The sequence below is a fragment of the Paramacrobiotus metropolitanus genome, unplaced genomic scaffold (assembly GCF_019649055.1).
Source record: "Paramacrobiotus metropolitanus isolate TYO unplaced genomic scaffold, Prichtersi_v1.0 Parri_scaffold0000069, whole genome shotgun sequence".
Lineage (NCBI taxonomy): Eukaryota > Metazoa > Tardigrada > Eutardigrada > Parachela > Macrobiotidae > Paramacrobiotus > Paramacrobiotus metropolitanus.
Genome location: NW_026570289.1, coordinates 636,074 through 649,272, shown reverse-complemented (window position 1 = coordinate 649,272; position 13,199 = coordinate 636,074). Strand labels below are relative to the sequence as shown.

The following is a 13,199-nucleotide window of genomic DNA, read 5'->3' as shown; positions in this document are numbered from 1 at the left end:
ACAGTGAAACCAGATATTTCTGAGTATGCTTTTTGGACAACTCAATATCTGGACAAGAAGAAGAAAAAGCTACGTCGATCTCATAAGCATTACTAACAGATTCAAACAGCTCTGGCAGCGTCTGGGATAGCTAGCAAAAGTTGTTATTTTTTTGTTTACTCTAGTGAAAACGGTCCGAGTCATTGCGAACAGATTTTTTTAAATGAGCAATTTACTGCTAACATTTTTGAATTATGCTCGAAGTTTTTCTTTGATTATCATTTACGGGTGAGCGAGAAAGTGTGATAAAATTTTGACCTATCGCGTGCAGTTAAAGGCTTCCGTGGTTTGGGACACTAAGACGCTGGAGCAAGCGTCGCAGGGGACATTGGGAACCCGTAGTAAACGTCGCAGGGGACACTGGGAACCCGTTGTAAACGTCGCATGGGACACTAGGAGCCCGTAGATAGCGTCGCAGGTTACACTGGGACGCCATAACAAGCGTCGCAAGGGACACCGGGACGCCGTTAGAAGCGTCAGTGGGAGCACAAGTATGGCTTATGAACGCATTTTCAGTAGCTAATGTTAATGTGGAGAGTCTAGGAGAGCAATTTTATTTAAAATAAAACACATGTAAAACACGTTACCGAAATAACATCAACCAGAATAATCAATAGATAAAAATTGTTCAGTAATTTCGAGAACATCCGGCGCATCCATGTCTTGAAGCGTTATTTTGGGCGTTGGCTTCACTTCTTTTAAGATCGGATTCATAAAATTCGTAAGCCACGCAGCTACTCGAACAATTTTCGAAAACAATACAATCCCAGATATCGGAACAGGTCTTTTTAAAATTTTGAACATTTTTATTTGTGTAATTTTTCTTTCGACGTGAATACGACTGTGAGCAACTGTCCGGGTTTCAGTTTGTTCGTCCATAGAGATGTGACTGTTTGAAACACTTGGTGGGACTATCCAGTTGACACCTTTTGCAGCGAATTCTTCAACCATCTGGAAGACCCTATCGGCCAAAACAGTGTCTCCTGGCTTCAGATGGTTTGCTAGTCCAGAGCGCCGTACAAGATCAACATTAAAAATTCAGTGATGATATCCATGCGAAATGAAAATAACTGCGCCATATGGCGATATTCCGACCACAAATTTCATTGTATTATGCCATTTGTACGTGCTATATGTACAGTGCTGCGTTTCGGGATGAGTCGGTTTCTGGATTTCGATTTCAAAGGCATCAATAATGCACACCAAATTTGGATAATCTAGTGCGGTACGCACTGGCACTCGGTTTCCCATGGTTGATGCACGACAAGACGGATGCGGCAGCTCACGTAAAAAATGATACGTAATATTTACCCAGCAAGTATAATAACGGGATACTGATGGCTGGCTAACGCAGAAAATAGATCCAACAACTACTTCGGTCATTCCCGTGCGCATTCGAAATAACGTCAAAAACAGCTGATTTAGCAGGTCCAAATTAGCTCTGCTCCCTCCTTTTGAGCGATCTACAGACATGAGTTCACCGCTTGCACTCGGTCCATAGACAGACGAATTTACAAACTCTGGATCATTTCCATGCAAAATCGTTTGGAATAAAATTTCAAACAACACAGGGTAATTAGGTATTCCTGTTAGGTGAGAAATTTGGCTGCCACAGTCCTTGAATTTTTCCACTATGAGTAGCTGCTTTTCGTTCAGGGCGGATAACTGAGAAACTGTATCTTCTCACGAGAGGATTTAAGCTGTGGTGGCTGCTCACTCTTGTGATATCGTATTCTGAAACGCTTTGTTCTCCGATTGAACTACAAAAAGCTGTTCCTTGCAAGCTTTGATCTCCTTGGCATACTGTTCGTTGTTGTTGTGAATTTGTTCTTCAGCTGAATAATCGTCGTTCTATGCTCCTGAACTTTATTTTCCGGCTCTCCGACTTGGATTTCTAATAACCGAAATTTCCGACGATATTCCTCGAAAGTACTTTCCAAACAACAGATGTCCGTCATTGACCAGATATCTTTTGAACCAGGAAGTAGCATCTCTGCGGCAGCTGTTCGGGTAGATGGGCATTTTCGCTTCAAGCCCGATTCCGGCGGCCGAACATTTTTTGGCAAGCATTGAAACGGTGATGGTACGGCAGTTTTCTTTAGCTCGTTTTTGCTATCGTAATCCTCGCTGACGAAATGGATCCCACAAATACGATTATTCTTAGTTGGTGTCCAATTTTTTAACTGTCGACAACAGTGAATTCATTTGGCTCGCCTTTCTTTTTCAAATGCAGATGAGTCTTCTTTAATGCAAGGAATACGATGAAATTTTACTCCAAAATAAATTGGATTTCCTTGCTGTGTCTTGCATCCCGCAACACTGCATATAGCACCGTATCCATAGCGCATTTTTCTCTGGAAAAGTTAGATAATGGTACTATTAAAATTAGTGACATGTTGCCAAAATTAATTAACAAACTTGACCAGAAATATATTTGGTACTTTAGGAGGCTCTTGCTCTTCCACAGTCGCATCAGCAGATACAGCAGCAGTCTCTCGAATCTCATCTCCATCTCCATCATCAAAATGTCTCGTACCGCATTGTACGGAATCCATTGCTGGTAGCAGGGTTCTTGTGTGTGTAAGAAAAATCGGTAGCAAACGTTTACGAAATACAACAAAAAATCAGTAAAAGACGATCAGAAATGATACTATCACAGTGCAGTATTCTATCATGCAAAAGTGAAACCTACACGCCACGGCCATATTATGCAGATACCACATGTAGACGTCTAGTCACGTGGTACAGTGACGTAGGTTTTGAATAGTATCCATTGTTCAACTCGCAGTAGGATGTGAGCTTGGTATCTCCGATTTGCTCATTTCTGTGTAAAGCGACAAAATTACCGGGAAATTTTGCTATGTTAACCCTAGGTTTTTTGCATGTTCTCTCTGCTTTGCATTTTATTACTGAGCGCCCGCCGCCGAGCCGCGGGAGGCAGAATCTTTCGGGTTCGCAGTCTGCACAAAACTTTGATTTAAAACGGTACTGACACACTCAAAACGTTTCCCGTTATTTATTCTTTATTTTCAACTAAAGCTGAGCCGCTTTTTCGGACGAAATCGAAAATCTAAGCATCGACGATTTTACGGCTTATTTGAAACGCTAGCCAAATCATAGTGCTTAGTGCCAAACCGGGCGGTTGCGCTTGCGTCACATGCCGGAGCGTTCCTTTAAAACGTTTGACTTTGAATTCTTCGTGAGAAACGTGTCTGCAGGAGAACCGGGCAGGTTGAAAAGAATCACTCAAACACGTTTCGAGACCCATGTCTTAATGCGACCTTGTGCACTTCGCAGACAGGGGAAACTGTGTGAAACTATGTCAAACTGTTACAGAGTCATTTTGTATTTCTTTTATTAGGGAATTCGGTTGCGCTGGTGACAGTTATTTGAATGTTTTATATTTTTCGCAAAAGCGATTTGTTGCTAAGAAATGTCGAACTACTTTGCATTCGTTTAAAGAAGAATGCTTCCGAAATTTTCCTATTTGTTTAATTTGGCAGTTAGGGCAAGATAGCTATGGCCGATTCCGCAGCTTGGAAGTTTGATTCTGCTGAAGAAGCAATACGTCGTCGGCAATTAGCCGTACGGATGCTGCCACAAGTGTTTTGTGGAACTGTGACTGCAGGTTTCAGTGTCTCGGCTTGTTAGGTCAGCAAATTTCCCGGAGTAGGTTATCCAAATGCCCCATTAGCCAGAATAGCCGGTACCATTCTCAAGCTGCTCAAGTATTTCCGGTTCTTCAATTTGCTGAAATTCATAACCAGCACTTTTTTGCAGTCCTTTTCCAAGATTCTACAAATTGTTAGCAGAGTCTGCGCAAAACGCCTTATATGGTACTTGAATGAGTGTGGACGCCGTTGGTATATGACAACTTTTAACGCAGGTTTAAATTCATTAACCAACCATTCTACTTGAACGTCTTCGCTTTTTATCAACAGATTCAGCCCCTTTATACACCATGTACTCGCCGGCTTTCTTTAATTGCCTAATTGTATGTATGATCCTGCATAGCGTTTTTGCTCAGATGGGTAGTTTTTCAGGCTCTGACATTGAGATGACATATTCTGGAGCTCGTACGCCTGATCCAAAATTCGGTGTAAGTGAATTTGATTTTTTGTGTAGGCTTACTTTCAATGGCGTTGTGCCATTTAGCTAAAAAATTTTGCGCGCCGAAAAAAAGCTTACATACAATGTAAATAACCAGTCTTGTGCGGTCCTTGTTACTTTTTACGCAACCGTTGAGTGTTTTTTTAGCCTAATTTTGAGCAACCAGCTGAACTGCCAAAAACCGAAACCATTAATGGGCAGCCCTCTCGCCAACGGCCACGGTGGACGTACGGTTCCGGTGCGTAATAAATCCAAATTAAAATAAACTTAATCAGAGGTCAATCGTTCCCATATAAAGCCAAAAAAATATTACAGTAATTGAAGTCCGTCGAATAATTTGCGTTTTCTATTAACCGAACAGAATTGTGAAAGGAATCTGGGCATCTGGCTATTTACAACATCCCCAAACATTTCACTGGTCTTAATAAGTGACAAACAGCAGCAGCAGCGTACAAGTGGCTACTTTTAATGATAGATACAGAGTATACCACTTTCAGAAGGATATTTAAGCGGTTGTGTGACCCTCCTCTATTCGTTGAAGCGTTCGTTTATGTCAGTTTGTAGGTAAAAAGGAAAAAGGAAATGTGGCCGAAGCCGGATTCTGGAATAATATAAGCAAGTTTCTAAAACACGCTGTTGACAGTGACACTTCACGAAGTGTTTTTAAAGGCACTTCAGAAAGTCGCCGCCACGTTCTTGACATCACGATTTATCTTGTTGAAATAAATTAGTTGGGTCGAGCGGCCTGATCCCAAGCCGCATATTATGTATCGTCAGAAAACGTAGGTTTTTCTTTCCGCAAATCTGTTTTACTTATTGTTGGTCACGACGACATAAGCTGTTGCTGGTCATAAACTTTTGATTAATGGTTGTTACGTGGTTAATGGTTCAGCAAGAGAAAACATTAATTGTTGAGGCAGAAGGCATGATTTTGCCGGAGACGATAGCATATCCTAAGAAACGACTCAAAGGTTGAAATTTCAAAGTTCAGTTGTGTCAAAAAGACATGTTTCAGGGAGGAAAATTTGAAATTTTCTTAAGATTATTGTTAAAATTAGTCCTCCTTGAGCGCAATCGTCTCCTGACTTTCGGGCTTGTTGAAAATCTGTGTGTTGTTTTTCCTTGTCCCCGCGCTTTTTATGGGGTGACGTACTGTATTGTCGAGGCATCTTGCCAAGTTCCAACTTCTCTAACATACGCTAATCGGACTCACTGTAAAAAAAGGTTGCAAGTTGACTCGACCATACAGTAATAAAGAGCCAAATCATAAATAAATTCTACCGGATTAAAGAAGTTACGGGATAACAAAGTGATAGCGTGATATAAAGGAAGTTTCGCTAGAAGAAAACGCGCATGCAACGCATTAATGAGGTTATATTCCATTTCCGGGACAGAGAGACATATAGTCAACTTTCTATTTTGATGATGTAGAGTAACTTCGCTGGCGCTTCGGACGATAAGGCAGTGGTGAACGTCGTTGCATTTGTATGTAGACCATAACGCTCCATGTTTTCATTGCAGATCGACGCCCTGGAAACGTTTGGGGTTAAATGAGCCACATTGGGGACGATTAGAGAAAGATCGTTGGTCTGTTCCGTTTGCGTTATTTAGCGTTTCAAACGGTTGCGTGTTATGTTTTTGCTACGAGTAGGTTTTCCCCGTAGGGCAATGTACCCCATGGTTTTCCTGCTTTGTTACTTGTCGCAAATAAAATCTGATGGAATTCGAAAGCAGTTCCTTGCCGTTCTTTAAGTGAGATAGTCAATCTTCATCGTGCATCACATACCTCTGTACATCCGCCGATGTTTTTAGACAGCGAAAAATAGGACGTCGAATTTTATTGCGCTGAAATGTCACACTCCCAGTTGTCTGGGAGCGAAAATTACAACAATCGGTTTGCAGCTATCGGCGAATGTGATCCATAACTATTTTTAAGTAGTCTTTAGTTTTATGATTAACCACCAGTTAATTCGTTAAATGCCTGCCCGACAAAGCCTTCAGAGATAAGCATTCCATCGCAGAAATTTTCGTTATTTTTACGTTTTCCCCATACGTTTCCAGTTAGGGCTTATTTTTTTAAAATTTTTGCTGCATTTGCATGGTTTTTGAAAAACAGTGATATAGGACAGTGATGCGATGTTAACCAAGGCATCTTTACCACGCCTTAACCCAGGGGTTCATCGGTGATCCCAGCGAACAGTTGTAAGCTGAACCGAAATCCGGATTGTTCATGAGCGGTCCGAGCACACGAAAGCGAGGCGGTGCGTGTTCGGAGTCCTCCAATTTCGGATCACGTGTGCAGGATTTCTGAACAACCTTCCGGTTAAATTTTGTCCACATTCAAGCAAAAGGTACATAGATCACCTGTGCAGCTACCAACCAGAACAGTTGATCTTCAGTCATTTCTTCCAAGCCCGGCAATTTGATGCGGTACCCTGTGCGGCTCATAAAATTATGAAAAGCCTGCAAAATCGAATTTCTGCGCACCATATAATTTTCCTAATAATGAAATAAAAATACTAACCAGGTATGCAGCACGAATTCCGCCATTGTCGGCGATGTTCTCGTTGAGTGTTCGCCGTCCATCCACACTATTGTTGGGCGTACTGAAGTTGTTGTAAAAATCCACTAAGGTGTACTTTCTCGCATTGTAGTTGCACTGTGTCTCATTCGTCCACCAGTTAAATGGTTTGCCGTTTTTACCGAAGTCTCTACCTAAGCACATCATTGAATATTGTTTGAAAATAAAAATCGTTTTACTCAAGTAAAATTAGCCAAAAACGAGGGCACTCGAAACTAAAGAAGCATCTGAATACGCGGCGATTGTATGCAGGCACGAAAGCGGAGTTAGCGCGCTGGACAAAATGAAACGCGCATGCCTGGAGTAGCTTTTGTGGCCACGTACTGCAGGAATATTCAAAAAACTTAGGTACAGGAGCTCATTATTTCTTTCTTAGCGCGCTTAAACGATTGCATACATTTGCCGAGCATTCGGAAGCTTTTTCAGTTTCGTATACCCTTAATATCGAATGCATGGATGAATTCGTGGCCAATAACATAACCAAGCCTGGCATAGTTGACAATGTCCAAGTTGCTCGCGTAGAAATAGGGTGACTGTAAATATGCCGGCGAAATAACTGCATACGGAACGTTTCCCAAATGCAAGAGATTTATTGGTGGTTATCAGCCGCGATATGTTCGGGTACCAAGATAATTGCGATATTGAATCATTCCTGCATTGGCCGATGTGAGGCCGATTGAAAAGTAAGGATTATTGCGGTTGCTGATAAGAAGTCTTCGCAGGTTAATCCAACTGTTGCTTTGATCGATGCTGCGCAGTGTGTCGGCAAATGCCGGGTTTATTTCAATCTACAAGCGGCGCATCACATTCACGCTTTGAGCTAAATCAGCGAAATTAAGAGTAATTTCGCATCGGGAACGCCTTCGCTGATTCTTTCACAAGAAAGCATCAGCTGCAGAGTTGAGTACTGCTTCCTTTGCGAAGTCATGCGGTAGTAGCGTTTTTCCTAAATTTAACTGAAAAATATAAAAAAAGTTTACTGGCCTTTGCGTAAAGTTTGTCAAGGATTGTCCAGTTGCGCAAGAACTCTTCAGGATAACCGACCATCCGGAGTGTATGGTTCAGCTTGTCCACCGCTGCGTCCTGCGTTGTGCGGTCCATCCAGTCCGCTTTTAGAAGGACAGCATCGCGAACTCCGATATTAATTTCCGACGTCAACGTTTTCGCCTATCATGCCGAAATACGGTATTTTATCTATTAATGAAACTGCCCATACCGGAATAAAAACCGCAGTTTTCGCACTAGCCTCTTTTTTGGAAAAATTTTTCATAAATAACGTTTTCAACAAAACGTTAACGAAAAAAAGAGTGACCCCGCGTCTCCAATGGAAAACTCCAGTAATTTAACAAATTTTTTTAATTGTTTTTGTAGTTTGAGCAGATACACTTGTGAAAACAATGTATCAGCGGTGTCTGTTTAATAACAATAAAAGTCTATGTTAACCTTCTGTAGAGTACTATCCCCAATGTACGCCTTGAAGAACAAGCCCGAGACGGTCAGCGGCATGCTCGCTTTCACCAGATCCACGCACTGGTCCGTCCGTTGATTGAGATAATAATGGACGGCGGCAAACCATAACCAATCGGCAATTGTCGTCCGTCCCGCGTTCCCTTCCGCTTCCAGCTCCGCCATCGTTTCGTCCAGATGCAAAAGATACCCTGTTTTGGTGTCGCCTAACTTTGTGGCCGTTGTGGCTTGAAAATCCACCTTGGAAGCTCTCAGCATGGCATTGAAGAGCGGCAGAAAGTTGGCTAGAAACATTGAACGGTAAGGCGATGTCGAAAGGTCGCAGAACGTTATGCGCTTCCGCCGGTCCAGGTCTCCTTTTGCACCCTGGAATAAAATCATTACAGGTTCAACGAAGAAAACTCACGAACTAGTAAAACAGCTTTTGAGGCTTAAGCTATCAACAAAAAGCCTTTTCGAAAATAATGTGAATCACAAAACAAATTTTTGGTTAGGTAAATTAGGACAATGGCCCGGTATATAGCGTCAAAAATGGGATACGTACACTAAAACTTTCGCTTTCGCGCACTCTGAATCACTTTTTTGTAATACTTTATGTCATTCTAAAGCTAAAGGAAGGATTCGTATACATTGTTCTGAAAACGGTTTGCGCGCGCAACATCTGGTGGCCGAGATATGGCGAACTGAAATGGGCGAAACGTTTAAATGTATTGTTGTGTACCAAAAGTCTGTTTATTACCCGATCTTCTTGAAGCTGTGCTGTAAAAGACACATGGCCTTAATGTCGAAAGTGATCCAATTTCCGGTTCCCAGCACTTCCCATAAGTTAAAAAATAATATATTTTAAAAATTTTGAAATTTATTTTAAAAACGAATACGAATGCTATAGATCTGAAAATGGTTCACTTCGGTTGATGCGGAGCGCGCGAAAGCGAAAGTTTTAGTGTATGTATCCCATTTTTGACACCATGTACCGGGCCATTTCCCTTAAGTTGAATAATTTTTGTGTGTAAGCAGATAATGACCATTACGTAAAAACATGAAAACATAAATGTGGAAAAATAACTCTGCTGATGATTGCTAGCCTGTAGACGCACCGCATTCAGCACCGCTTCTAACCATATGGCTCTCTCCAGCCGGCTTTCAACAGTGGACCGTTGTACGCTCCTATTGGTGGCATTAATTAAACTTTGCACGAAAGGAATCCATGCTTGGAACAGTTTCGCGAATGTGTTATTAATGGTGTCGTTGACATGGGCGCTGTCCAGTGCATCGGACTCCCACCGGGCGGCCCGCATCACGAGACGTTCGGGGGCCATGAAGTACAGGATCTGCTCGTCGCTGGACAGGTTATTGTCGTCTACGTGCAGAAGGCCGAAGGTCTGGATGTTGTTCTGCTGAAGACGAATGAGAGTGTCTTCCAGGTGAAAGGTGGACACATTGGAATGTCCATTGAGCAGTGACCATCCGCCCAGCAAGTTGTCCACAGTTCGCAACAAGGTTAGGTCGCGGGATTCTGGGGCTGTTGAACCATTGATTAGCTGGATGGTTTTACGCTTCGATATATTTTTTGCATCAGAAACGCGGTGACCATATGCGGTCAAAAAGAAACACCCTCCACGTGAAATGAAGCGCATTGCACCGCTCGGCATGTAATAACTAAAAAGTTTAATTTTTAACTATTAAGTTGTGTACTAGCGCATGCAATTTGGCAGTTTGGGTGGCTATTGGCAATAAATTTTTATAACTATTACTAATGTGGACCAGCTGGTCCAATTAGTTCAGCTGGCTGTCTATATATATATATAAAATTAAGGGAAGTGGTCCGGTACATGGTCCCAGATTTGGGTATTTACACGAAAGTTCCACTTTCGCGCAGTACCAAATACTTTTGTGCAACGTTTTGATACATTCTGTAGCTAAAATGATCTGTATACGTTGGTGTGGAAACCGTTTGTGGGCGCATTATCCGGGTGGGAAGTTACGGGCGAACTAAGATTCCGAAAAGTTCAAATGCAAGAAGGTGTATCAAAAGTCTCATTATGGACCGATCTCTTTCAAATTTTGCAGAAAATGGAACAAAGGTTTTAAATTTATTTTAAAATCGGAAAAAATGCCAGAATTGTGGTACCGTGTCAAAACCATCTTTATACGTATGTGCCTTTCTCTACAGAATTTGAACGAGATCTGTTCATTAAGAGTTTGGGCACACCTTCTTGCATGTAAACTTTTCGGAATGTGGACGATAACATTTAATAAGTATCGAAGTAAAAGTACAAACTAAAGTACCAGAACGGATGAAGGATGGTGAAAATCAATGAGACCAAACCATTACAGCTCCTTGGGGGCAAATGCCCACTCACGCACCCCGATGTTAGGAGGCCAGTTATCGGGAGTGAACATTTTTTCGGTTTCACTAGCGTAAGAACCAACACGTGCGAACAGACTATTCTTACGGCCGTTTTTAGCAGAATAAATTGAAACAAATCTCACAGAGATTCCAATAGATTCGATAATTGCCTTGAGATCCTTGCTGTACTCGTCGAGAGTCTCGTGTTCGGAATGTTATTTTGCTCATAACTTTCCAACCGGATGTTGCGCGCACAAACGGTTTTCACACAACCGTATTTAAATCATTTAACTACAGAACGTAACGAAACAATGCAAAAAAGTGTTTGGCAGTGCGCGAAAGTTTCGAAGTTTGCGAAGTGGAAGTATTCGTGTAAATACCCAAATCTGCATCATGTACCGCGCCGTGGATTTTAGTGCTTCTTACATAATGCCGAGCAGCGACAACGTTTCTAATGAGAACAACATCGAAGTATGAAGTTTGTGATGGAACCATGATTGGTCAAGTTGATGCGTGTTTTTACTTACAAATATCGTGCGTCTGGTTGATGCACTGTTTATATATATCTATGGCTTTCTTTTCAGTTGGATTGCTGTACTTCCCGCTGTCGAAAAGTTCTGAAAAACAATCAGCAGCAACGTAATAAGGGCTTTTCTGATATGATACAAGAACTGTAACAGTGCTCCATATTTTCCTAATAATTGCGTTGACCGATCGCGCCCAGGCCACAAAATACTGTATCGTGCACAGAAGGCAAGGTATCAAAGAAATTACGGTACTGCGAATCACCGAATGCCCAGTCATCACCCAGTGTACACGTTTTGACCTGTACCTTGAAGCTGACCAGGAATCTTAGCCAGGAGAATGCCGAATTGACCATAATCATAAGGATCGCTGGTATTCCAACGGCCACAGGCGTAAGCGTAGAAATCCACGCAGGGATCGACGGTCGGATCTATGGCGGAGATGATATCGCGGGCTGACAAAATCACAAACTAAATCACTGAATGCCACCTGTCGACCCCCTACCGAGTAGTCACTAGCAACAATAGCATTTAAAAAGCCGTTTTAAGAAATTCACACTAAAATTATGAAATCAGGAAATCTTGATCAACGCATAATTACTGCATTTGCTGAATTACTGTATTTGTGAATTTTGTACATACCAACGTGTTGGCACAGCTCACACGTGCAAGACGTGGACGATCGCTGCTTCTCGGTAGCTGATGTACAGATACTACCAATATTGATTCCAAATATAATAACAACCAAGAGTAGCATTTTCTGTTTTACCCTCTTAACACATGAGAAGGAGAACTGTCTGCGATTGCTTGAAAACTGTTTATGTTTTCCAACTTGGAAATAGACTTATCTGTGGTAGGTTCACTTTTGCCGACATCCGTCCTACTGCCATAACCAGAAGCAGTCAACAGACTGCTTTCGAAAAAAGCTAACGGTTTGAATGCCAGGAAGGAAGTGCTAACTCATATTTGCCACAGGCGATATTATTTCCTACTTTGGACTAATGACTCTATTTCACGTTTACCGTTTGCAAAAGTAATAGCTACAGCTTTTACATGGTGTGGTGTCGAGTTTCCTATTTTTGAAGTTATAACTTCAAAGGTAGAAAATTCGACACCATGTCATTGTCTACCTCCTAGTTACGATTGGACAAAATATTGCTGATGGGAAATAAAATATCCAATTTACCGGGGTCGTTACGGCAGGAACGCAGAGGCCGCTCACTAACAAACAGGTACAGTACAGTATGTACATCAAAATTTCGTTTTACAGGAAGTTTATATGTAGCGATTGAATGTCAGGAACTTCAGTTCGTTTCGAAACAGAATCAAAAACTCCAAACTTTAGGACGGTTGAATATTCTGATACTTAGGTCAACAATTACAAAAACTGCTGAAATTCCGGCTGCGTTTTGAACTCGATCGTTTGAACTATAAGATCACTTCTGCAACCGTGGAAGAAACCCTTCCCAAATCCATGCAAAGACCGATAGCTAATGACTCACGGCCACGTACTGTTCTATAAATCCGCAAACTTTCAGGTATTTTGCTGCAGGCGCCTTCCGTATACATGTTTTTACTGCTAAAAAGCTACAGATACGGAGAGTGTCTTAGTATTTGACATAGAAGTATCACACCAATTTTTCCATCCCGGCCATTTGTCGGGAACGTAAATCGGGCAGGTCACTCGTCGTTTACACTCGGAATACAGATAACTATTTACGTCCTGCTTGTTCGTGTGCCTTATGGGTTTCATCTAGCGAATAACATGTTAATTTTCTTCATCTCCAGATACAACAAAGCTCCGGTTGTTTGCCGACTCAAAATTAAATTCATGTGATGTCCATCAGTATGCCCATCCAACTCCAAGCACAATGTACATGACCCGCTTCTGCGTTAAAGTATGCACGTATGGAGTGTATGCGCTTTCTGTATATACCGTACATGGCGTGAGCACAAGCCGCAGTATCGGCATAACTGCTTGAATGAATTTTATGCTGTCGAAAATGCGGCCATTTTATTGCCGCAGTGCAACATCGGTGCCGGAAACGGAATAAAAGATGGGAAAAAATTTTTAAGTAGAACGGTGTTTTTCAAGTTTTCTCGGACAGTCAAAGTTTTTGAATCGAGG

General features: G+C 41.9%; 1 protein-coding gene across 1 annotated transcript; it reads right to left on the bottom strand.

Moving 5' to 3' along the window:
* Window positions 1-5,555: 5,555 nt before the first annotated feature.
* Window positions 5,556-11,841, bottom strand: LOC129594564 (neprilysin-11-like). The gene is made up of 10 exons (XM_055491296.1): window positions 11,714-11,841; window positions 11,380-11,526; window positions 11,075-11,164; window positions 9,295-9,719; window positions 8,174-8,563; window positions 7,711-7,897; window positions 6,674-6,864; window positions 6,514-6,612; window positions 6,308-6,456; window positions 5,556-5,679 (listed from the first exon to the last, which is right to left on the bottom strand). The coding sequence occupies exons 1-10, from the start codon at window positions 11,826-11,828 to the stop codon at window positions 5,556-5,558; spliced, it is 1,917 nt and encodes a 638-aa protein (XP_055347271.1). The 5' UTR covers window positions 11,829-11,841.
* Window positions 11,842-13,199: the final 1,358 nt, after the last annotated feature.

What these genes read in the sequence shown, in the direction of transcription:
- LOC129594564 (XM_055491296.1), bottom strand. Translation starts at nt 11,828, where the DNA reads ATGCTACTCTTGGTTGTTATTATATTTGGAATCAATATTGGTAGTATC. An exon ending in TGAGCTGTGCCAACACGTTG is followed by an intron (nt 11,527 to 11,713) that starts GTATGTACAAAA and finishes TGATTTTGTCAG; the next exon opens with CCCGCGATATCATCTCCGCC. An exon ending in AACCCCTGGGTTAAGGCGTG is followed by an intron (nt 5,680 to 6,307) that starts GTAAAGATGCCT and finishes AAACGTTTCCAG; the next exon opens with GGCGTCGATCTGCAATGAAA.